This window comes from Gopherus evgoodei, unplaced genomic scaffold (assembly GCF_007399415.2).
Source record: "Gopherus evgoodei ecotype Sinaloan lineage unplaced genomic scaffold, rGopEvg1_v1.p scaffold_58_arrow_ctg1, whole genome shotgun sequence".
NCBI lineage: Eukaryota > Metazoa > Chordata > Testudines > Testudinidae > Gopherus > Gopherus evgoodei.
The window spans coordinates 920784-943985 of record NW_022060079.1 but is presented as its reverse complement, the minus strand read 5'-3'; the positions used below and the strand labels follow the sequence as shown (position 1 = coordinate 943985).

Sequence of the window (23202 nt, the reverse complement as noted above, 5' to 3'; positions counted from 1 at the left end):
TAAAAGGTTTTTATAACTATACCTGTCTCTGTGTAAGCTTCCTGTCATAGCCCCGAAGCTCCTTTTATAAACTCTGTGAGGCCTGATTCAGGACAAACGTTATCTTCTGATCAAACAAATTGGAGAGCCAAAACCCATACTAATTAATATACATAGTAATAATTATAAAAATTATTTATTAATTAAAAATTAAATACAATTAAATTAAGCGGATAAATTAAATCAACACTACTAACACACCCCAAGTCAGGCTACGCTGCAGCACAGCACGGCCAGAGCATGCATTGTCCCTGGCCTGCTGAGTGACGGCTCAGCGTGCTGAGAACGTGTGCGCCGAGGAGCAGGTCGCAGCGCTGCAGATATACTGAGTAGGGACTTGCGCTAGAAAGGCCACTGAAGAGAACTGAGACCTTGTGACGTGAGCAGTGACCTTCGGCAGATGGGGAATGTCCATGAGGTCAGAAGACACCTGGACCCACGATGTAACCCAAGACGAAATCCTCAGAGCAGAGATGGGGAGCCCCCTTGTTCTTCCCGCTAGCACTGTGGAAAGCTGCAGGGATTTACGGGAAGGGTTTAGTCCCCGAATGTCAAATGCCAGCACCCATCTAGCATCCAGCGAGTGCAGGCCTTGTCCTGCTCGGTCTGCGTGCAGCTCAGGGTACAGGACCGGGAGAAAAATCAGCTAGTTCACGTGGAACTGGGGAGCCCACTTTTGCGAGGAACTCTGGATGTGGGCGTAGCTGGACTGTCTCTAAAGGAGATTGTGTCTGGGGGCTCCACGGTGAGGGCTCGGATCTCTGACACTCGTCTAGCCGACATGATGGGAATCGGAAAGGCGACCTTCCCACAGGGGTGCAGCAGTGTGCATGGTGCTAGCGGCTCCAAGGCTGGGCCCGTCGGCTTTGTGAGGACAAGGTTCAGGTCTTGGGGGGGATCGGTTCCTTCATCTGAGGGAAATACCCTCTCCAGGCCTCAAGCTGGTACAGTGAGAGCTGTGCCCAGATGATATCCGGAAGGGGAGTGTACCGCAGCCAGTCAGGCTGGAAAAGTCTGAGTCTCAGCCTCACGTGTCAAACCATGTACACGCCTGATGCCATGTGGCTGAGGAGTCGTGACGGATGTGTCTGCAGGGGGGTTATCAGGGCCCAGGCTGTACAGAAGCGGTGCGCCAGAAGGGCCTTCGCCTCCACCGAGTCAAGAACTGACTCAGTGAACTCGATTCTTTGCACAGGAATAAGTGTCGACTTCTGTACGTTTCTCAGCAGACCCAACGCCTGGAAGGTGGATTGTATGAGGTCGATGTCGGGCTCCACCTGAGATCGGGACCAACCTCATCAACCAATCGTTGAGATATGGGAAAAAACAGATTCCTTCTCAGAAAGGCCCCTACTACTGCCACACACTGGGTGAAGGCTGCCGGGGCGGCCGACAGACCGAATGGCAGGGCTGCGACTTGCTAATGGGTCTGGTTTACCACAAATTTTAGACACCTTCCGTGGCCCTGGAAAATTAATACGTGGAAGTATGGACCTTTCAAGTCGAGGGCATCAGACCAGTCCCCTGGATTCAGCCACAGGATGATGGAGGCCAAGGAGACCATGCAGAACTTTCACTTTCTGAGACAGTGGTTGAGCCGAGGCAGGGCTAGGACTGGTCTGAGATCTCCCTTGGCTTTGGAGATGAGGAAGTTAATGGGAATAGAGACCCTTCCCCCTTAGTGAGTGCGGAACCTCTCCCACGACTCCCATCCAAAGGAGGATTGTATCTCCTGCTCCAACCAATGCTTGTGAGAAGGGTCCCTGAAGAGGGACGGGGAGAGTGGGTGGGTGGGAAGAAGTAGACAAAATTTGGAGGCTATACCCAGATTCCACTGTGTTTAGGACCCTGCGCTCCGAGGTAAATGTGTTCCCAGGCACTGAGGAATAGGACGGTTGGAAGATACAGGGGTGACTGGATCCTGGTGTGGAGGGACTGGTATGTCGTTCTCAAGCACCATGTCGAAACGAAGGCTTTGAGATGCTGAAACAACGAGGAGCCGACTGGGATGGCCCCGTGGAGGAGGAGGGTGGAAGGGGCCTATACGCAAACCCCTTGTTCTGTCTCCTCCACTGCTGGTGTCTGGGCAGTGGAGAACAGCATTGTCTGTATTGCTGGGGCCTATAGTGCCTTCTAGCTCATGCGGGCGAGTGCAGGCCCAGGGATTTCAGTGCTGCCCTAGAGTCTGGTGTCTGTCTGCTCTGAACAGAGCGAGGAACCTTCAAATGGGAGGTCCTGGGTCATCTGCTGCATATCCTGTGGAAATCCCAGAGTTTGTAACCCCGAGCTCCTGCGCGTGGTGACAACCGTGGCCACTGACCTGGCCGCAGAACCCATGACATCCAGGGCTGCCTACAGAGAGGCCCAGGCCACTGCTCTCCCTTCCTGCACAAGGGCAGGGAACTCCAACTGGGCGCCCTAAGGGAGCAGGTCCTGCCATTTCTGCATCGCTTCCCACTTGCAAAAATCACAGCGACCCAGCCAGGCCTGCTGGGTCGCCACGTGGAGCTGCAATCCCCCCAGCAAGGGGGTTTCCTCCAGAACAAGGCCAACTTTGGGGATCCTTTGCATTTCCTGTGGGCCCCGTTTGAACTTGATGGTCCCTTTCTTCAGCAGCTGCCACGACTAGGGATGCGTGATTGTGAGAGAGAGAATAAAAATTCTCAGCCCTTGGCAGGTACAAAATATTCCTGCTCCGTTCGCTTAGCAGGGAGGGAGGCTGGGTTCTGCCAGAGCCTCAGTGGGCTCTGGGATCGCCTCACGTAGGGGAAGAGTGATGAGGGGCCTGCTGCCACACAGCTAGCCGGGAAGGCCTGAGTGACTCTTTCACCACCTCTGCCTGGACACCAGTTTTGTGCCACTCGCTTCGATAAGTCCTGGTGGGCTTTGTGCTCACCCTGGGGTGGGGCACCTCTGAGGCCACCAGCGCCTCATCTGGCAAAGAGGAGGAGGTGGGTAAAGCTGTTAAGGTCTCTGCTCTCTCCTCTGAGTGGGGAACCTGCTTCAGCTGCTCGGTGCTGAGAGGCGTACTGGGATTCGGGTCTGGTGTGTCTCGGTGCAGTACTGGAGGGGCTCTGCTCTGAGGCCACTGAGTCAGAGTGCCTGGAGCCGGTGCCCTGAGGTGGCGGAAACCCCCACAAGTTCCAGAAAGGCCCCTGCATGGGTGTCAGCCCCCGGTCCCAGTGTTCGGGACCCCATCGCACTAGATGTCCCTGTTGTGTAAGATGGCCATGGAGAACAGTGTGGATGGTCCTGACGATATGAAGCGAGGAGACCATGGCAGTGCCGACCCTCCCGGTGTCGGTGTCATGGGGACTCCCTGGGCAAAGTGACCAGAGGGGGTTTCCCTTGGAGAGTGGTCTTGGAGCCGTTCTATAGCCGGGTAGGGTCTCTTGCCGACGATGCCAAGTCCTGGACGTCCAGGGACCATGGTACCGGCAGTGTAAGCAGGTCCATAGTTGCCGCGTACGCCCCTGGGGTGGTTGGTACCGTGAAGTGTCTGGTACGCTGACAGCAGGAGGGTGGTGCATCCCGTGGTGAGGTACGAGGGACCCGCGTGGGTGTCTTTAACAGCGGCTGCAGTGATGCCGGTGAGGGAGAGCAGCCTGGCGTGGGTCACGCACTGTCCCGGTCTCCTTGCCTGTCCCCTTTCGGTGTCGGGGAGCGGCTCATGTCTTAGTGCCCGCGGTTCCTGTCCTTGGGCACCGGCGAAGAGAAGTGGTGCCGCGAGCCCCAACTGGCAGAAGGATGAAGCCAGGATGCAGCTGGGAGCAAACGCTGGATATCCCAGTACAGAGACCCTCTGCCTGCCCAGGGAGAGCAGCCACTCGAAGTGACACAGACGGCCAAGCCCTGGGTCCGACCCTCCTGCAGGAATTCCAAGACCTACATTAGAGCCGGTGAAGAAGCAGAGAAGCTCCGTCTCCTGCAGCAGGGCTTGAACTGCCCCCGGCTCTAAATCAGGCAGACCCGGTGCAAGGTTTCCTGGATGCCAGTGGGATCCCTTCCAGCCGGGAAAGGAGGGACCCTGCAGCGTGGGTGAGACACAAATGGGTCTCTCAGTGAGACTGGAAATTCCCTCACTAGGAACAGAAGCACGTCTGAGCGCAGGCTCCCAAACACCTGAGCCAGCTCTTCCCTGCGTCGCTCGTCACACCTCATTCCTCGACCACGCTGGGGGCTTCGCTCCACACAGGACATCAGAGGGTCGGCTTCCTCCTGCTGGTGTGACGACCTCGTCCCACCCTGTTCGCTGACACAGGGCACTGCGCTGGTGTCAGGTCAGAGTAGGAGGAGGGAGCTGTTCAACCCTGGGGACAGGGCCAGAGCCCGCAGCCAATCACCTCGAGCTGCACCCACTTCATGCCAGGTTCCCTCCCCTGCTCTGTACTGAGCTGAACTCCACGCAAGCGCCCAGCCCCACAGGCTGGCACTGCCCATAGCACTCTCCTGTCCGGCCCGGCTACAGGAAACGACAGGTGCTGAGCCCCATCCGAGAGATGCTGAGGCTCCGGGGAAGCCAGATTCTCCTGTCCGGCCCGGCTACAGGAAACGACAGGTGCTGAGCCCCATCCGAGAGGTGCTGAGGCTCTGGGGAAGCCAGACTCTCCTGTCCGGCCTGGCTACAGGAAACGACAGGTGCTGAGCCCCATCTGAGAGGTGCTGAGGCTCTGGGGAAGCCAGACTCTCCTGGTTGGACACACCAAGGTGTGAGCAGGCAGGGACAGCAGAAACGACTGGAGCTCTTGTGTGCACTCACCCCAGTGTGTCCACACACAACACACCCAGCAGTGACACTGGGGCAGGCTGCGACCTCCTGCAGGCTGCTGGCCGTCCTGAGCAAAGCAGGGAATTGTCCCTTCTCTCCTGAGCAATAACCCGAGAGACGGTGGGTCATTCCCAGCCCCAGGCGAGCTCTCCGTGGGGTGGGGCCCAGGCGTCTCTCTTCCCGGCGCAGAATGAACCCGCGGTCCCGGGATCCGGAGTGCCTGGGAAGTGGTTTGTGGGGCTCACCCTCTGGCTGGAGCGTCGCTGAGGATGGCCAGAGGTGACCCCTTCCTGTCTGAGGGCAGTGACCCTGACAATGAACCCGTGGCAGGAACCGGGGGCTGCGGCGAGGCTGACGGGCGAGGAGCTGAACCGGACGCGCTGGGATGCAGGGGTGACACCGAGCTCTGAGGTGACGCTGACGAAGGGGGGTGGGCAGGGCTGTGTCTCAGCTCCATGGAGCACAGACAGGCCCTTTGCGGATCACCGCCAGGGTGGGACTTAAACATCTGTCTTGAATTGGGGCTGCCCAGGGCTCTCCCAGAGATGTTCCAGACCGAGCACGGTCCTATTACCCAAATTTCTCCTTGCGCAGGGCCAGGATGAAGTACAGACCCTGTCCCCTCTCTGGGACTGGTCCTATGGCCCCCGTCTGCAGGAGATGGGGGACAGCCGCCTGCACCCCTCCCCCGAGGGGCCGGGGGAGAGGGAGAAGGGGCCAATCTGGGGAGAACCAGCGCCCACGCTCTCTGGACAGCACAGAACTCACCTGGTGCGGAGATCAGAGAAGAAGGATCTGCACACTGGAGAAGACGACCCCCTGTGCTGCTCCATCCCCCTCTGCTCTGGCATCGAGTCACACCAGCTCCTCCCCCCTTCCAGCCCCTCGGGGTCCTTCTTCACACTGATATCCCGCCAACACTCACCCCCAATTACGTCTGTCCCCTCGCCCCATTCATACCACCCTCCCCCCACGGGAACCCGGGGTTCACATCGACCACCGTGACGTTAACCCCCTCGTGAACCCTCCCACACTGAGCCCCCAGCCCCCACTCTCCTGTGAGTCCCTTTGTCCCTTCCACCTCAATTTCCACCGACCCCCGCCATGGGTCCCCCTCCTCTGTTCCCCCACACCGACCCCTCAGCCCCCCCTACTGTGAGTCCCCCTGTCCCCTCCCCCCAATTCACACTGATCCCCCCCACAGGTCCCCCTCCTCCGCTCCCCCACGCTGACCTCCCAGCCCCACCCTGCTGTGTCCCTCTGTCCCTTCCCTCAATTCACACTGACACCCCCCATGAGTCCCCCTCCTCTGTTCCCACACACTGACCCCTGAGCCCCACCCTCCTGTGAGTCCCTTTGTTCCTTCCCCTTCAATTCACAATGACCCCCCCACGGGTCCCCCTCCGCTCCCCCCCCCCGCTGTGAGTCCCCGTCCCCCCCGCGCAGCCCGAGCCCCGTGTCCGGCCGGGGCAGTGACCGGCCCGCACTCACCCCCGCTCTGGTTGTAGCGCCCGCGCAGGGTGTCCAGGCCCGCTCGGAACCCGGCCTGATCGCCCTGTGCGATCTGCGTCTGCCGCTCCCAGTACTGCGGCCCCTCGCGCCGCGCCATCCACTCCGCGCGTGGCTCCGCGCTCCGCCGCTCGCTGCTGTAGTCCACGAACAGCTGATCGTCCACGTACCCGACGATGCTGAACGTGGGCAGCCCCGGGCCGGGCTCCGACACCGCCGTGTAGAAATAGCGCAGCGAGTCCGGGTCTGCGGGGACACCGGGGGGGGGGGCGGGGGTCAGAGCCGGCACCAGGCACCGCGGGGGGGGGTGTCAGGACTCGGCTGTAAGAGCCACGTGGGAGCGAGGGGGGACCACGCAGCGGCAGCAGGGAAGGGACGGACAGCAGGGGGGAGAGGCAGGGGCTGGACACCCCCCTGGAAGGAAGGGGGCCGATCACATGGGACCGAGGGGTGGGGCTAGTCCGGGAGGAGGGTGCGGGGCGGGGGGCCGGACATTCCCCTGGGAGGAGGGGGCAGCAGGGGAGTGTGAGGAAGGAAAGGGAGCCAGGAAGGGGGCAGGCAGAGGTGAGGGGGAGCAGGGCTGGATGGGGCATGAGGGGGAGGGGGGCAGAGATAGGTGGGGGAGACAACACTGCATGGGAGGGGGAGGCGCAGGAGGCAGTGAGGAGGGGGAGGTCAGCACATTTTCCCAGGAGCTGCCCCCGGGGGTGGGGTGCGGCACAAGAAGGGGGGCCCAAAGCTTGGCAGGGCTGCGAGGGTGGGGGCGAGGGCAATGCTGGATGGCCCAAGAGCAGCAGGAAGAGAGCAGGGCTGCAGGGGCTGTGAGGAGGGGGAGGTGCTTATGGGGGGAACAGCTGGTGGGAGGAGGATGAGGTTATGGGGGAGGGCAGCATTGTCCCAGGAGCCCCCAGGAGAGGGTGGAGCAGCAGGAGATGGGGGGAGGGAGGTAGCAGATGCAGGTGATGAAGCATGGGTGGGTCTATGGGGGTGGGGTGTCCAAGCTGCAGGGGGACAGGACCCAGGGCCCTGGCTGTGCACACCATTGATCACTGATTCAGACTGTGGCTGCCCCCCCAGGCTCCCTGTAAGGATTGGGGTCCCTGTTGTGCCAGGCACTGCATGAGCCCTGCCCCATGGAGCTCACAGGCTGATGCCCCGTCCCTCTCATCGGGTTCACCCCATGGGCCAGGGCAGGGCCAAAGGGACGGGGGCTGCAGCTCCCAGACAAAGGGTCTGGTGCTGCAGACACTGAACCCGAGTCTCTTCACCCCTGAGTGTCCCTCCAATGTCAGACTCTGCTCAGGGGGTTGGGGACTGGGGGTCAGGCTGACGCAGCTTGTTTGATCCCATTAGTTCCTCAGCGTGTCAGGGGGATCAGACCCTGCAGTTGCCATGTGGACCCTCCCTCACCCAAACAGCCCCACTGGAGCCTGCCTCACCTGAGTAACGTTGCACACAGTGTTTGCAGGATCAGGGCCTTGTTCGCTAGTTAGACAAGAGCCCCCCTGCGCTGGGCACTGGACACACACCAGGGACAGCCCTGCCCTGGCTTAGCTCTGTCTGGTCTCCCAGCTCAGACATAACCAGAGACAGACACCCCCTTTTCTCCCCTCTGCTCCCCTGGCTGCTGATTACCCTGTCCCCCCCTTAACGCCAGCCACTTTCCCTCTTACTCGCCTTTGTTCAGCGCCCATGGGCCTAATCCAGCGAGCAGGGCTGCTGCTGCTGCTCCTCTCTGGCTGACTAGTTATCAAATCAGTGGACCAGGGGGACTGGCCCCACCGTCTCTCACCTCCTCGGTGAGGTCTCCAACCACGCAAGAACGGCCACACTGGGTCAGACCAAAGTTCCACCTAGCCCAGTATCCTGTCTGCTGCCAGAGGCCAATGCCAGGTGCCCCAGAGGGAATGAGCAGAACAGGGAATCATCCAGTGATCCATCCTGTCACCCATTCCTGCTTCTGGCAAAAGAGGCCAGGGACACCATCCTTGCCCAGCCTGGCTAATAGCCACTGATGGACCTGTCCTCCATGGACTTAAGCAGTTCTTTTCTGAACCTTGTTAGGGCCTTGGCCTTCACAACATCCTCTGGCAAGGAGTTCCACAGGTTGACTGTGTTGCGTGAAGAAATACTTAAACCTGCTGCCTATTAATTTCATTTGGTGACCCCTAGTTCTTATGTTATGAGGGGTAAATAACACTTTGTTTTCCCCACTCCCATCATGATGTTATAGACCGCTATCATATTCCCCCTTAGTCGTCTCTTTTCCAAGCTGAAAAGTCCCAGTTTTATTAATCTTTTCTCATATAACAGCCATTCCACAAAGGGGGAACAAAAATGATGAGGGGTTTGGAACTTTTTCTAATTCCAATACACCTCTACCGTGATATAACGCTATCCTTGGGAGCCAAAAATCTTACTGCGTTATAGGTGAAACTGCATTACATTGAACTTGCTTTGATCTGCTGGAGTGCGCAGCCCCCCTCCGAGCACTGCTTTACCATGTTATATCAAATTAGTGTTATATCGGGGTAGAGGTGTATATATATTTTTTGAGATTGGGCGACCACAGCTGCAGGCAGTATTCAAGACGTGGGCGTGCCATGGATTTATATAGAGGCAATAGAATATTTTCTGTCTTATCTATTCCCTTCTAAATGATTCCCAACATTGTTTGCTTTTTTGGCTGCTGCTGCACATTGAGTGGATGTTTTTAGAGAACTATCCACAATGACTCCAAGATCTTTCTGGAGTGGTAAGAGCTAATTTAGATCCCATCATTGTATGTATAGTTGTGAGGATGTTTTCCAATGTGCATTACCTTTATCAGCACTGAACTTCATCTGCCATTTTGTTGCCCAGTTACCCAGTTTTGTGAGATCCCTTTGTAGCTCTTCGCAGTCTGCCTGGGACTTAACTATCTTGAGTAGTTTTGTATCATCTGCAAATTTTGCCACCTCAGTTTACTCCTTTTTCCAGATCATTTATGAAAATGTGGAATAGGACTGGTCCCAGTACAGAGCCCTGGGGGACACCACTATTTGCCTCTCTCCATTCTGAAAACAGCCCATTTACTCCTACTCTTTGTTTCCTCTTTTAACCAGTTACCGATCCACGAGAGGACCTTCCCCTCTTATCCCATGACAACTTTGCTGAAGAGCCTTTGGTGAGGGACCTTGTCAGGGGCTTTCTGAAAATCTAAGTCCACTATATCTACCGGATCCCCTTTGTCTACATGCTTGTTGACCCCCTCAAAGAATTCTAGATGATTGGTGAGGCATGATTTTGTTTTACAAAAACCATGTTGACTCTTCCCCAATAAATTGTGTTAAGCTCTGTATCTGATAATTCTGTTCTTCACTGTAGTTTCAACCAATTTTCCTGGTACTAAAGGCAGGCTTACAGGCTGTAATTGCCGGGATCATCTCTGGAGCTTTTTTTAAAAAAAAATCATCACATTAGCTGTCATCCAGTACAAAAGGGGATTTAAATGATAGGCTACATACCACAGTTAGTAGTTCTGCAATTTAATATTTGAGTTCCTCCAGAACTCTTGGGTGAATGCCATCTGGTCCCAGTGACTTACTACTGTTTAATCAATTTGTTCCAAAACCTCCTCTAATGACACCTCAATCTGGGACAGTTCCTCAGATTTGTCACATAAAAAGAATGGGTCAGTGTGATGTTATTGATATAAACTGGGACCATATAGAACATGGGTTGCAACCAAGGTCATGTAGTGGCACCAAATCCTAGGTAAAGGGGGTCATATAAGGCATCTAAGACCAGGTTACGGATTACTGGTTATAATTATGCTGTCTGTATGTCTGTATCATTTTGGTTGTTGAAGTTATGAATATTGGCTGTATGCTGTCTGTATTTCAAACTTGTGTTGTGTTACTGGGAAAGATCCCAGACAAGTTGGTGTCAGCTCTGTTTAGCCGCTTGATGGCCCATCACCTACACAATTGTCCCATCGAGAGAAGGCTGTTACGCCCTGTGACTCAGCAGGGTGTGCAGAAACTGGCCCATGTGACTGCAAACTCCATTTTGCTGTAACTTTCCACAGCAGGAACAAAGGAGTGTTCTTACATCTGGAAAAGCCTATATAAGGCAGAGGCCTCATCTCCATTTTGTCTTCAATCCTGCTTCTTACTTCTGCAGGGATTTTGCTACAAACTGAAGCTCTGCACAAAGGACTGAATGACCCATCCCAGCTGGGGATGTTCTCCAGAGACTTGATTTGAACCTGCAATTTACTCCATCACTGCTACAAGCCTGAACGAAGAACTTTGCCATCACTGTATGTAATTGATTCCATTTAACCAGTTCTAGCTCTCATCTCTATCTTTTTCCCTTTATGAATAAAGCTTTAGATTCTAAAGGATTGGCCACAGCGTGATTTGTGGGTAAGATCTGATGTGTATATTGACCTGGGTCTGGGGCTTGGTCCTTTGGGATCGAGAGAACCTTTTTCTTTTACTGGGGTGTTGGTTTTCATAACCATTCATCCCCAGGACGGGTGGCACCGGTGGTGATACTGGGAGACTGGAGTGTCTAAGGAAATTGCTTGTGTGACTTGTGGTTAGCCAGTGGGGTGAAACCGAAGTCCTTTTTGTCCGGCTGGTTTAGTTTGCCTTAGAGGTGGAAAAACCCAAGCCTAGGACTGTAACTGTCCTGTTTAAGCAATTGGTCGTGAATTGGCACTTTCAGTTGGGTCCCGCCGGAACCGCATTGTCACAGTCACGTTTGGCAATCTCCTTCTCCTCCTCAGCCATAAAGACCAATGCAAAACAATTCATTTAGTTTCTCTGCAATAGCCTTATCCTTCAGTGTTCCTTTAGCACCTCCATCGTCCAGTGGCCCCACTAGCTGTTCAGCAAGCTTCCTGCTTCTGATGAACTTAAATGTTTTGCTATTACTTTTTGATTCTTTGGCTAGCTGTTCTTCACATTTTTTTTTGGCCCTCCTAATTATATTTTCACACTTCACTTACCAGAGTTAATGCTCCTTTCTATTTCCCCAACAGGATTTAACTTGTACTTTCTAAAGGATGCCTGTGTCTCTCAGTGCTTTTTACTGTGTTGTTTAGCCAGAGTAGCAGTTTTTCTGTTCTCTTACTGTGTTTTTTTAATTTGGGGTATACATTTAAGTTAAGTCTCTATTACGGCATCTTTAAAAGATTTTCCTGCAGCTTGCAGGGATTTCACTTTTGGGACTGTACCTTTTAATTTCTGTTTAACGAGCTTCCTCATTTTTGTGTAGTTCCACTTTCTGAAATTAAATGCTACTGTGGTGACTGTTGTGGTGTTTTCCTCGTTACATGGATGTTTAATTATATTATGGTCACTATTACCAAGCAATCCAGCTATATTCACCTCTCGGATCAGATCTTGTGCTCCACTTAGGACTAAATCAAGAATTGTCTCTGTCCTTGTAGGTTCCAGGACTAGCTGCTCCAAGAAGCAGTCATTTAAGGTCTCAAGAAACTTTCTCTCTGCATCCCATCCTGAGGAGACATGTACCCAGTCAATATGGGGATAGTTGAAATCCACCATCATTATTGCATTTTTTAAAAATCTTATAGCTTCTCTGATCTCCCTGTGCATTTCACAGTCACTATCACGATCCTGGTTAAGTGGTCGGTAATCAGGGTGGATAAAAAAAATCTAGGATTAAAAAAATAAAAAAAATCAGAATTTTTTTTGATAAAAATGCTTTTTTAGGAAAAACCTATCTAAAGATACATTATGGAATAGGGATTATAAATTCTAATTCTATAGTATGAGATGATATAGTCATGTCATGTTTAGAAAAAGTTTTGTAAATTGAGTTCCAATAGGTCATGGATTAGCAGCCCAATGTTAAGGGGTTCAAGGGACTTCAGCATATATTTAGGTTAATCTTTCGGTCTACCCACTGGGACTCAGTGCTCAGTCTAGAAGATACCAGCAGAGATGCTTAGTTTTGCACTTCTCACACTGTGGATTTGTGTCTCCAGATATAACATGCTTGTTTATATTTAAAAACTTTTTTGCTATTTTGAGAGAGGTGAGAAATAAGACCTCAACCCTATTGTCTCTCTGCAAATTTGTGTACACAGCATCAATCTCTTACCTCTCTCTAAAAGTGCCAAGTTTCAAAAAGTTCAATGAATAGAAGATTGCTGGGGGTGGAATAGATCTGGACAAGGAGAAGTCTGGAGAGAAACGTGAAAAGGGAGGGACAGGCCCTAGAAACAGAAGTGAAACTGTTTGAGCAGCATATTCCAGAAGTCTTGAGATCTTTCTGAGTGTAGCCTTCATTGATTTGACATCTTCCATACCATTCTCTCACTAGAAGGGAAAACCTCTAATGGCAGCAGGCCATAAAAGAGATCCAGTTTGGGAATATTTTAATGAAGTTCCTCTACCTGTAGGTAAGACAGGCATATGTCCAAAATGCAAACAGGGCAACAAATAAATGCAAGGCCTGTTTGCCTGAATGAAACAACATCATGAGACGTTTCAGAGTAGCAGCCGTATTAGTCTGTATCCGCAAAAAGAACAGGAGTACTTGTGGCACCTTAGAGACTAACAAATTTATTTCAGCGTGAGCTTTCGTGAGCTACAGCTCACTTCTTCGGATGCACAGAATGGAACACACAGACAGGAGATATTTATACATCCAGAGAACATGAAAAGGTGGAAGTATGCATACAAACAGGAAGAATCTAATCAATTGAGATGAGCTGTCGACAACAGGAGAAAAAAACTTTCGAAGTGATAATTAAGATGACCCATAGAAGGTGTGAGGAGAACTTAACATAGGGAAATAGATTCAATTAGTGTAATGACCCAACCAGCCATTCCCAGTCTCTGTTAAGGCCTGAGTTAATTGTGTCTAATTTGCATATTAATTCGAGTTCAGCAGTCTCTCTTTGGAGTCTGTTTTTGAAGTTGTTTTGTTGCAAAACTGCCACCTTCAAGTGGTTAGACAGTCTCGTCGCAGAAGAATGGACACAAATCTGACATCAGGAATCATAAGATTCAAAAACCAGTGGGAGAACACTTCAACCTCTCTAACCACTCAGTGACAGACTTGAAGGTGGCAGTTTTGCAACCAAAAAAAACTTCAAAAACAGACTCCAAAGAGAGTTCTCCTCACACCTTCTATGGGTCATCTTAATTATCACTTCGAAAGTTTTTTTTCTCCTGTTGTCAACAGCTCATCTCAATTGATTAGATTCTTCCTGTTGGTATGCACACTTCCACCTTTTCATGTTCTCTATATGTATAAATATCTCCTGTCTGTGTGTTCCATTCTGTGCATCTGAAGAAGTGAGCTGTAGCTCACAAAAGCTCATGCTGAAATAAATTTCCTATCATGAGAAGTGTTCCTTCTCAGGAGAAAGCTGCGTTGAAGATGATGAAAGGAACATGTCTGAACATAAAAGGATCTTCAGGTTGGTAAACTTTTTAATTTCATACTTCATTCTTAAGGACTGCCTGTCTTCAGGACTATTGTTGAATTCTTGTGTTTGAGCAAAAAAAAAAATATATATATATACACACATACACACATCCCCACCATAGAGTAGCAACTATCATCTTAGATGCAGTTCTGATAAAAAATAAATAGCTGAAATAGGCAGATCTTCCTTTACAATTTCACCTTTAAAGTAGTACTGAGTGTCAGTGAATGCAATGAGTAACACTAAATGAGCAGTGTGGTAATAATAATTAAATAAACTGCATTGACTTATTTTGTGTAGGAGAATCCATCCTCAACATGCAGGATTCTGAAGACTATCCACCTTCAAGATCACCATCATTTTCTATAGTTTCAAAGTTATCTGCCAGTAATAGTGTTTCAGTCACATCATGTATGTCACATAGCCACAGTATATCACCTGTAGCAAAAAGAAAAAAATCTCCATCATCCAAAACCAACCACGGATAAGTCTGTGATAAGAACCAGAGTACAAAAAGAGGGAATTGATGAAAAAAATTCTCCAGTTTGTTTATGCAAACAACTCTCCTTTCCGTATGACAGAGACCTCACACATCAACATGGTTCAGTTATTAAGACCAGGATACAGTCCACCCAACAGAGCAGATGTCGCAGGCAAATTGCTGGATAAAGTGTACGAAAGAGAAATTGAGCAGTATGCAAAAGGTCTAGAGGGTGAAATTGTTAACCTGAGTCTTGATGGGCGGAGCAATGTCCACAATGATCCTGTTGTATGTGCTTGTGTGACAACGGAAAAACAACTGATACAGCAGGAAATGCACACGCAGCAGAATACTTACAAGAAGGTGCAGTAAAAGCTATAACAAACTGTGGGGAAAAAAATTCAAATGTCTAGTACACAGCTTGGCCACAAACAATGCTGCAAATGTATCCAAGATCAGAAGAAATTTAGAAGAGAGTCCCAAGCTAATAACATACAGTTGCAGTGCCCATTTGATGCACCTCCTAGCCAAAGACTTCGGTGTTCCAAAAATAAAGGCTAACGTTCTTGGAATTGCAAAATACTTCTGTTACAACCACTTTGCAGCAGTTGCTCTGAAAAAAGTGGGAGGAACCAAGCTAACTCTCCCACAAGACGTGCGATGGAACTCAGCAGTGGACTGTTTGAGCACTATATCAAGAACTGGCCTAATCTGATGACAGTTTGTGAACAAAATTGTGATAAAATAGATGGCACCGTCACAGCCACAGTTCTCAACACTGGGTTTAGGAGAAATGTTGAACACATGCTGAGTACCCTGAAGCCTATTTCTGTAGCCTTGAACAAAATGCAGGGAAACAGCTGTTCTATTGCTGATGCTGTTGAAATTTGGAAGGAACTGAGTGAGATGTTAAAAAGAGAAATATGCAATGACAGAGTTAAATTACAAGTATTAAAAAAACGAATGGGACAAGCACTATCTCCAGCTCATCTTCCTGCAAATATTCTCAACAGTTGGTAGCAGAGTCAAACTTTAACTGCTGAAGAGGAGGAATTGGCTCTGACATGGACATCCAGCAATCATCCCTCCATAGTGCCAACTGTAATAAACTTCAGAGCTAGGGTGACCATTCAAGAAATACATGTTTGCTGCTGCTGTTTTAAAGAAAGGCACACCAGTGACCTGGTGGAAGTCACTTAAGCACTTGGATTCAGTGACTGTTGAAGTGATAATCTCACTTTTAACAGCAGTAGCTTCTTCCAGCGTAGAAAGAATATTTTCTTCCTTTGCACTAATTCATTCCAAACTGAGAAATCATTTGGAACCTGAACAGCACGAACGCTTGTTTTTCTTTTCCAGATTATGAACAAAGAGGAAAACAAAAGTGCACACGACTGAGTTAGCTGCAGAAGCCAATATTTTAAATTTCTCATGTTGACCTGGCTGACAGTCAATTTATTTTTTTTAAACTATTTAAACTATTTTAGTTAAACAATTTTAACAAACCTGATTTTAAAAAACTTGAATGTTTAACTAAATTAAAAATTTATGCTTGTTTTGTTAAATATTATGTTTGCTGTTGAAGAAAAAAATCCAGAATAAATAACGTTGTTTAAGTTCAGGGGCAGGCAACCTATGGCATGTGTGCTGAAGGCAGCACACAAGGTGATTTTCAGTGGCACTCACACTGCCCGAGTCCTGGCCACCGGTCCGGGAGGCTCTGCATTTTAACGTCATTTAAAATGAAGCTTCTAAAACATTTTTAAAGCCTTATTTACTTTACATACAACGATAGTTTAGTTATATATTACAGACTTATAGAAAGAGACCTTCTAAAATGTATCACTGGCACGCAAAACCTTCAATTAGAGTGAATAAATGAAGACTCAGCACACCACTTCTGAAAGGTTACCAACCTCTGTTTTAGTTAAATAAAACAGCTTAAGCGTCTGTCTGGTGATAAGTATCAGAGGGGTAGACGTGTTAGTCTGGATCTGTTCTCCTCCTAATACAGCACAGCAAGAAAATCCTCCAAATATTAATGATTAACCTGTTGAATTGGAGAGATTTATTAAGTCATTGAGAGGTGAACTGTCTGCTTCAATTATCTTTGGTAAATGAAATAACTAAACAATCATTCATTTTCTGATATAGCTGTAAACCTAATCTGAAAAGTTTTCAAAATAAATCAATCACTTCAAAAAATGTATAGTGTGTACCTTCTAAAAATGAAACCGACATCTATCTGAGTTGTGAAGTATATTAAAAGTGCATTCTTGTTGGTTATAACCTTATTTGAAGTCTTCCTGACTAGTAATTTAAATTATGATTTAAACCATGATTTAAATCCAATCCACTCTGTCAGTAATATATCCCTACTGCTATATTCTTATTATTATTCAAGTATAGAATTACTATCCATGGAGACTCTATGGTACAGTTTGGTTAATTTAAGGTTTTTACTTTATTTGAAGCTACGCTTTCTTTCACACCTAGTGCCACTCCCCCACCAGCACGACCTGTTCTGTCCTTCCAATATATATTGTACCCTGGTATTACTGTGTCCCATTGATTATCCTCATTCCACCAAGTGTCTGTGATGCCTGTTATATCAATATCCTTATTTAATATGAGGCACTCTAGTTCACCCAGCTTAGTATTTAGACTTCTAACATTGGTATATAAGCACTTTAAAAACATTACCATTTTCTTAGCTGTCTGCATTACGTTATGTAATTGAATGGGACTCTTTCCATTTGATTGTTTCTCATCAGATCCTACCTGTATTTTGTCATCTTCCATCCTTTCCTCCTTACTAGCACATGGAGAATTTCCATTAACAGATCCTCCCCAGGGATGTCTCTGTCCGAACCACGTGCTCCTCCACAACTGTCGGCTTTCCCCAGCCCTTAGTTTAAAGGCTGCTAAACAACCTTTTTAACGTTAAGTGCCAGCAGTCTGGTTCCATTTCGGTTTAGGTGGAGCCCATCCTTCCTGTACAGGTTCTGCCCTTCTCAAAAGTTTCCCCAGTTCTTAATAAATCTAAACCCCTCCTCCTTACACCATACTCCCTATACAATTGTCTCATCCACGCATTGAGACCCTGCAGCTCTCCCCTCTCTAACTGGCCCTGTGTATGGAACTGAGTGCATTTCAGATAATGCTACCATGGGGGTCCTGGACTTCAATCTGTTACCTAGCAGCCTAAATTTGGCCTCCAGGACCTCTCTCCTACCCTTCCCTAGGTCACTGGTACCTACATGTACCACAACCACCGGCTCCTCCCCAGCACAGCACATATGTCTGTCTAGATGTCTCGAGAAATCCACAACCTTTTGACCAGGAAGGCAAGTCACCATGCACTTCTCCCGATCATCACAAACCCAGCGATCTCTGTTTCTAATGATCGAATCTCAACTGGAGTTCCCTGCCCCGAAGAGATGCCCTCAGTGCAAGGGGACACCACAGCATTGTCTGGAAGGAGGTTGTTGAGATTCATTCTCCCCTATCCTCAATACTCTTGCACCTCTGTCCCAAGGCAAGGTTGGCCCCGCTAGCCCCCCATCGCAGCTCACTCCCAACATCTGCTTCCTCCATTCCTGTCGCGCATTGCAGAGAGTCTCTGGCAGAAATCTCACGGCCAGGCTGACATCCTCATAGACTCTAGGACTGGAAGAGACCTCGAGAGGTCATCAAGTCCAGTCCCCTGCCCTCATGGCAGGACCAAATACTGTCTAGACCATCCCTAATAGACATTTATCTAACCTACTCTTAAATATCTCCAGAGATGGAGATTCCACAACTTCCCTAGGCAATCTATTCCAGTGTTTAACTACCCTGACAGTCAGGAACTTTTTCCTAATGTCCAACCTAAATCTCCCTTGCTGCAGTTTAAGCCCATTGCTTCTTGTTCTATCATTGGAGGCTAAGGTGAACAAGTTTTCTCCCTCCTCCTGATGACACCCTTTTAGATACCTGAAAACTGCTATCATGTCCCCTCTCAGTCTTCTCTTTTCCAAACTAAACAAACCCAATTCCTTCAGCCTTCCTTCATAGGTCATGTTCTCAAGACCTTTAATCATTCTCGTTGCTCTTCTCTGGACCCTCTCCAGTTTCTCCACATCTTTCTTGAAATGCGGTGCCCAGAACTGGACACAATACTCCAGTTGAGGCCTAACCAGCGCAGAATAAAGCGGAAAAGACGGTTACTCACCTTTGTAACTGTTGTTCTTCGAGATGTGTTGCTCATATCCATTCCAGTTAGGTGTACGCGCCGCGCGTGCACATTCGTTGGAAAACTTTTACCCTAGCCACTCAGTGGGCCGGCAGGTCGCCCCCTAGAGTGGCGCCACCATGGCGCTCCATATATACTCCTGCCGGCCCACCCGCTCCTCAGTTCCTTCTTGCCGGCTACTCCGACAGTGGGGAAGGAGGGCGGGTGCGGAATGGATATGAGCAACACATCTCGAAGAACAACAGTTACAAAGGTGAGTAACCGTCTTTTCTTCTTCGAGTGATTGCTCATATCCATTCCAGTTAGGTGAATCCCAAGCCTTACAAAGGCGGTGGGGTCGGAGTGAAATATGGCAGAATAAAACTGCCGAGCCAGAGGCTACAGCCTCCCTTGACTGCTGAACCAGGGCATACTGCGAAGCAAAGGTAAGGACCGAGGACCAATGGAGCTTCGCGACAGGTCTCGTGGGTAGAAACACGAGCCAGCAAGGCGGCAGATGAAGCCTGAGCCCTGGCAGAACGCACGGTGATGTGGCTTGGTGAAATATGAGCCAAATCAGAACAAGTGGGGATGTCCGCCATCACCCAAGATGAGATCCTCTGAGAGGAAAACAAGCAAGCCCTCCCTTTGGCCCGCTACCGGGGCAGAGCTGGGGCACCTTAGGAAATGATTCTGTCAGCACAAGATAATGCGAGCACTCCACAGATGTCCAAGGAGTGCAAAGGTTATGCCCATTGCGTTGAGCTGTGGGTAACATGAAAGGCCAAAACACCTTAGGGAGGAAAGCCGGGTGCGGTCACAACTGCACCTTGTCTTTGTGGAACCTTCGTAAGAGCTCTGATCTCAGAGACCCGTCTGGCCAAGACTAGGTTGAGGCCCCAGGGCGGGGCTGGGCGGCGCACCCGAGGGTGCAAGCGCTCCAAGCCCTTGAGGGACCTCGAACCCATAGAGCGTGGGACACTGAATGTCCATCTTAGCCTGCTGGAAGGTAGGGACGGCTGCTGAGCGTATCCTCAGCGATGATACCGCCAGATCCTGCCGCTAAAGGCCAGAGGCAGGCCAGAAAGAGGGGATCGAGACCTCAGCAGGAGCAAGATCGAGCGTACTGCAGCTGTAAAGGAAACGCTTCCACCTGGCTCGGTACGTTGACCAGGTGGAAGGCTGCCTGTCACCCCAACTCAGGTACGCAGGAGCCACCGTGAGGCGAAGAGGCTGCAGGTCCGAGTGACGAAGCCTGTCATTGCCCTGAGTGATGAGGTCTGGGCTGACAGGCCGAGCAACGTGGTATGTCAGTGCTGCCTGGACCACTCTGGAGTGATCATGATGACGCACGCTCCGCCCCTGCGGAATTTGAGCAGGACGTAACGAACCAGTGGGAACAGCGGGAAGGCATAATGCAGTTGGCCGTTCCACGGTATCAGGAATGCGTCCAAGATCGATTCCGAGGAGAGACCTTGGAAGGAGCAGGACACCTGGCATTTCCTGCACTCGCGGTGAGCGAACAGGTCTGTGTGAGGAACCATTTCCACTTCCGGAAAGCGGGACGCCTCACATGGGGCAGAGTGATGACTCGTAAGACAGGAAAGACCTGCTGAGTCAAAGAGATAAGACGTTCCGAACGCCTGGGAGAAAGGACGTCGCCAGCTCCATCGAGCGGGCCATGCAAAAGACCCGGAAATGGATGGCCTCCTGACAAAAAAGGGGGGAGGACTATGTCCCCCCTGAATGCTTATGAAGCACCTGGCCATTGTGTTGGCTGTAAACACCGAGATACAACGGCCTCGCAGCTGCCGCTGGAACCCCTGGCACGCCAGGCGGACTACTCTGATTTTTGGGGCATTAATGAGGAATGCCAGCTCTCTAGAAGACCGAAGGCCTTAAGCTCGGAGGTGACCATGAGCACTCGAGCAGAGAGATGATGCGTCCGCCGTCAGGGGCAGTGAGGGCTGGGGCGGATGAAACCGCATCCTGTCCACACCAAGGAGGGGGTTAGCCACCACTCTAGGGAGCCTAAGGCGTTCGAGGGAACGGTGACTACCATGACCATTGGCTCCCTGTCCAAGCGGTACGCCGAGGTGGGCCAGACTTGGAGAGGACGGAGGCGGAGCTTGGCGTGTTTGGTTACAAACTTGCGGGCAACCATGGACCCAGGAGACTGAGACAAGAACGAGCTGAGGTCGTTGGGAAAGCCTTCAGACCTCAGATGATTGATGCCATCGCCTAAAACCGCAGTTGCGATAAGCAGGCTCCGGCTAGGTAGGAGACCAAGATAGCCCCTAGGAAGCCCAACCTCTGCGTGGGAACCAGAGTGGATTGCTCTATAGTAATCATCAGGCCTTGATCTGTGAATAAGACCGTGACGATGCCCACGGCTGAGTGGGTTGTGTGTCAGAGTCTCCTCGGATAAGCGAATCGTCCCAATACGGAAAAACGCATATCCGACATAGCTACGGTAGGCGGCGACTATGGCCGTAAACCGGGAGTATTCACCGCTGGCTATAAAGCGGAGGCATCTCCCATGCGGAGGGAAGATGGCATTGCAAAAGTACGCGTCCTTCCTATCCAGGGCGGCATAGTAGCCCCCCGGAGGCAAGGATGGAATAATGGTTCCCAGGGATACCATGCAGAACTTCAACCTTATCCCAAACCGGTTGAGTCCATGCAGGACCAGGAAGGTCTGACCTGTGGTCGAGTGGGGGACTAGGGCATAACGGGAGTAAAACCGCTAGCCCCTTTTGTCCGCTGAAGGGGGACAGGGCTGGAGCAATTTTAAGGTGGTACCAATGCTCCATCGTGCGCAGGACCCAGCGACCTAAAAGTAACTGGGGCCATGCCAGGAGAAAGCGGGATCAGGATCCCGTCCTGCGACTGGTACACCGCCCTCCGGTGAACCTTGGAAGGTCCGTCTTTGGTCCCAGTGGTAATTGCGAGGGACCTCGACTTTGGCTTTTTAGGGGGCCTGACGTTTGTCTGCGACCACCTTGGCCTTGCCGTTTTCCAGAGTTCTGCCTCTGGCTAGGCACAGAGTATGGCGGCTGGGGCCATAAAGGCCTGCGTTTGGTCGCAGGCGTATACATGCTGAGACGCATTAGGACCCTATTGTCCAGCAGGCTTCGCAGTCTGGGGCTGTCTCTGCCGCGAAGATGCCTTTACCAACGAAGGGTAAATCCTTTCCCCCGTCCTCCAAGACGGCAGCGAACTCTAGGTGGGAGGTTCGAGGGAGAAACTCCTCCACCCAGGTGCTATAAGTATCGCAGCTAAGCAAGGCTTGTTGCTTCGCACCCCAGAGGTGCAGGGCCCCTGCAGAATACACCTTGCATTCGCCAAGGCTCTTTCCGCTTCGGGGCTGGCGCCCGCTGGCCATGATATCAGGATCGTGGTCCTGAGCATAAAATCCGCGCATATGGGGTGACACGGATGCGTGTCCGGACGGCCATGGAGGTACTAAAAGAGGGCACGGGCCGAGTCCCTGACTCACTCGGACCTTGCCCAACTCGGCACCGGGGACCGGCATCGGGAGGCGTATCGGTACCTGGAACGAGAACCAGACCCGCAACCAGAACGGTGTCGGGAGGTCGACCGAGATCTCGAGGCTCGGAGAAGAGCTACAGGAGTCAAGGTACCTGCCCCGGTGCCAGATGTCGGAACGGTGCCGATAGCGGGTCGGCGAACGGGATACCGACCGGTGCAGTGAGTGTGACCCGTACCGAGGAAAACAGTACCGGGACTGCCAGTGGTGTCCGGTGTGCCGACAGGACTTGGCGCGTCTGCGGGACCGTGATCATAGACGGTGCCGCTCTGCTGTACTGACAGGGGACAGTCCCTTGAAGAGACTGTATTACCCGTACCGGCGGTGCCCGGGTCAGGCAGCACTGACTCCGTCATGGCACTGAGAGCCCTCGCCGTTGGTAACATCTCCGGCGCGCAGGGAACAGCAGGCTCAACCACAGTGCGTACTGGGGAGCTGTCAGGCACCGGATTCGACGGCCCTCGTGGGGCCGGGATCCATGGTACCGAGGTCATCAGAGCTTCGGTAGGTGCCGGTGCCGGGAGAACCGAGTTAGATAAGCCGTCTGGCTGGGGTGCCGTCAGCACTGAAGCAGCGGGAGTAATACGCTCAACCACGGCGCGTGCCGGGGAGCCGTCGGACACCGGATTCTACGGCCCTTGCGGGACCGGGATCGACGGTGCCGAAGCAGGTGTCGGTGCCGGGCGATCCGACTTAGACTAGCCCTCTGGCCGCGGTTCCGTGGGCACGGAAGCAGCCGGAGAAGTAGCTCGACCACGGCGCGCGCCGGGGAGCTGTCAGGCACCGGATACTATGGCCCTTGCGGGACCGGGATCGACGGTGCCGACGTCATCGGTGCCGTAGCAGGTGTCGGTGCCGGGCGATCCAACGTAGACGAGCTCTGGCTGCGGTGCCGTTGGCACGGAAGCAGCCGGAGCAATACGCTCAACCACGGCGCGTGCCGGGGAGCCGTCAGGCACCGGATTCTACGGCCCGTGTGGGACCGGGATCGACGGTGCCGACGCCATCGGTGCCGCAGCAGGTGTCGGTGCCGGGCGATCCGACGTAGACGAGCCCTCAGGCTGCGGTGCCGTTGGCACGGAAGCAGCCGGAGCAAACGCTCAACCACGGCGCGTGCCAGGGAGCCGTCAGGCACCGGATTCCACGGCCCTTGTGGGACCGGGATCGACGGTGACGACGTCATCGGTGC

General features: G+C 51.5%; 1 protein-coding gene and 1 long non-coding RNA gene across 5 annotated transcripts in view; both read right to left on the bottom strand.

Moving 5' to 3' along the window:
- Positions 1 to 23202, bottom strand: part of LOC115643406 (H-2 class I histocompatibility antigen, Q9 alpha chain-like) — a 42076-nt gene that overhangs the window by 9626 nt on the left and 9248 nt on the right. Inside the window, exons 2-4 of one of the 4 annotated variants that reach the window (XM_030547410.1) lie at positions 19591 to 19595; positions 10750 to 10755; positions 6299 to 6562 (exon numbers count right to left, since the gene is read on the bottom strand). In XM_030547410.1, the coding sequence (XP_030403270.1) occupies positions 6299 to 6562; positions 10750 to 10755; positions 19591 to 19595 (275 nt within the window). The remainder of the gene's footprint in view (positions 1 to 6298; positions 6563 to 10749; positions 10756 to 19590; positions 19596 to 23202) is intronic. The other 3 variants (XM_030547412.1, XM_030547413.1, XM_030547414.1) reach the window with 3 other exon arrangements.
- LOC115643420 lies at positions 160 to 5668 on the bottom strand. The gene is made up of 2 exons (XR_003998314.1): positions 5624 to 5668; positions 160 to 5570 (listed from the first exon to the last, which is right to left on the bottom strand). It is a non-coding gene; the product is annotated as an uncharacterized LOC115643420 (long non-coding RNA).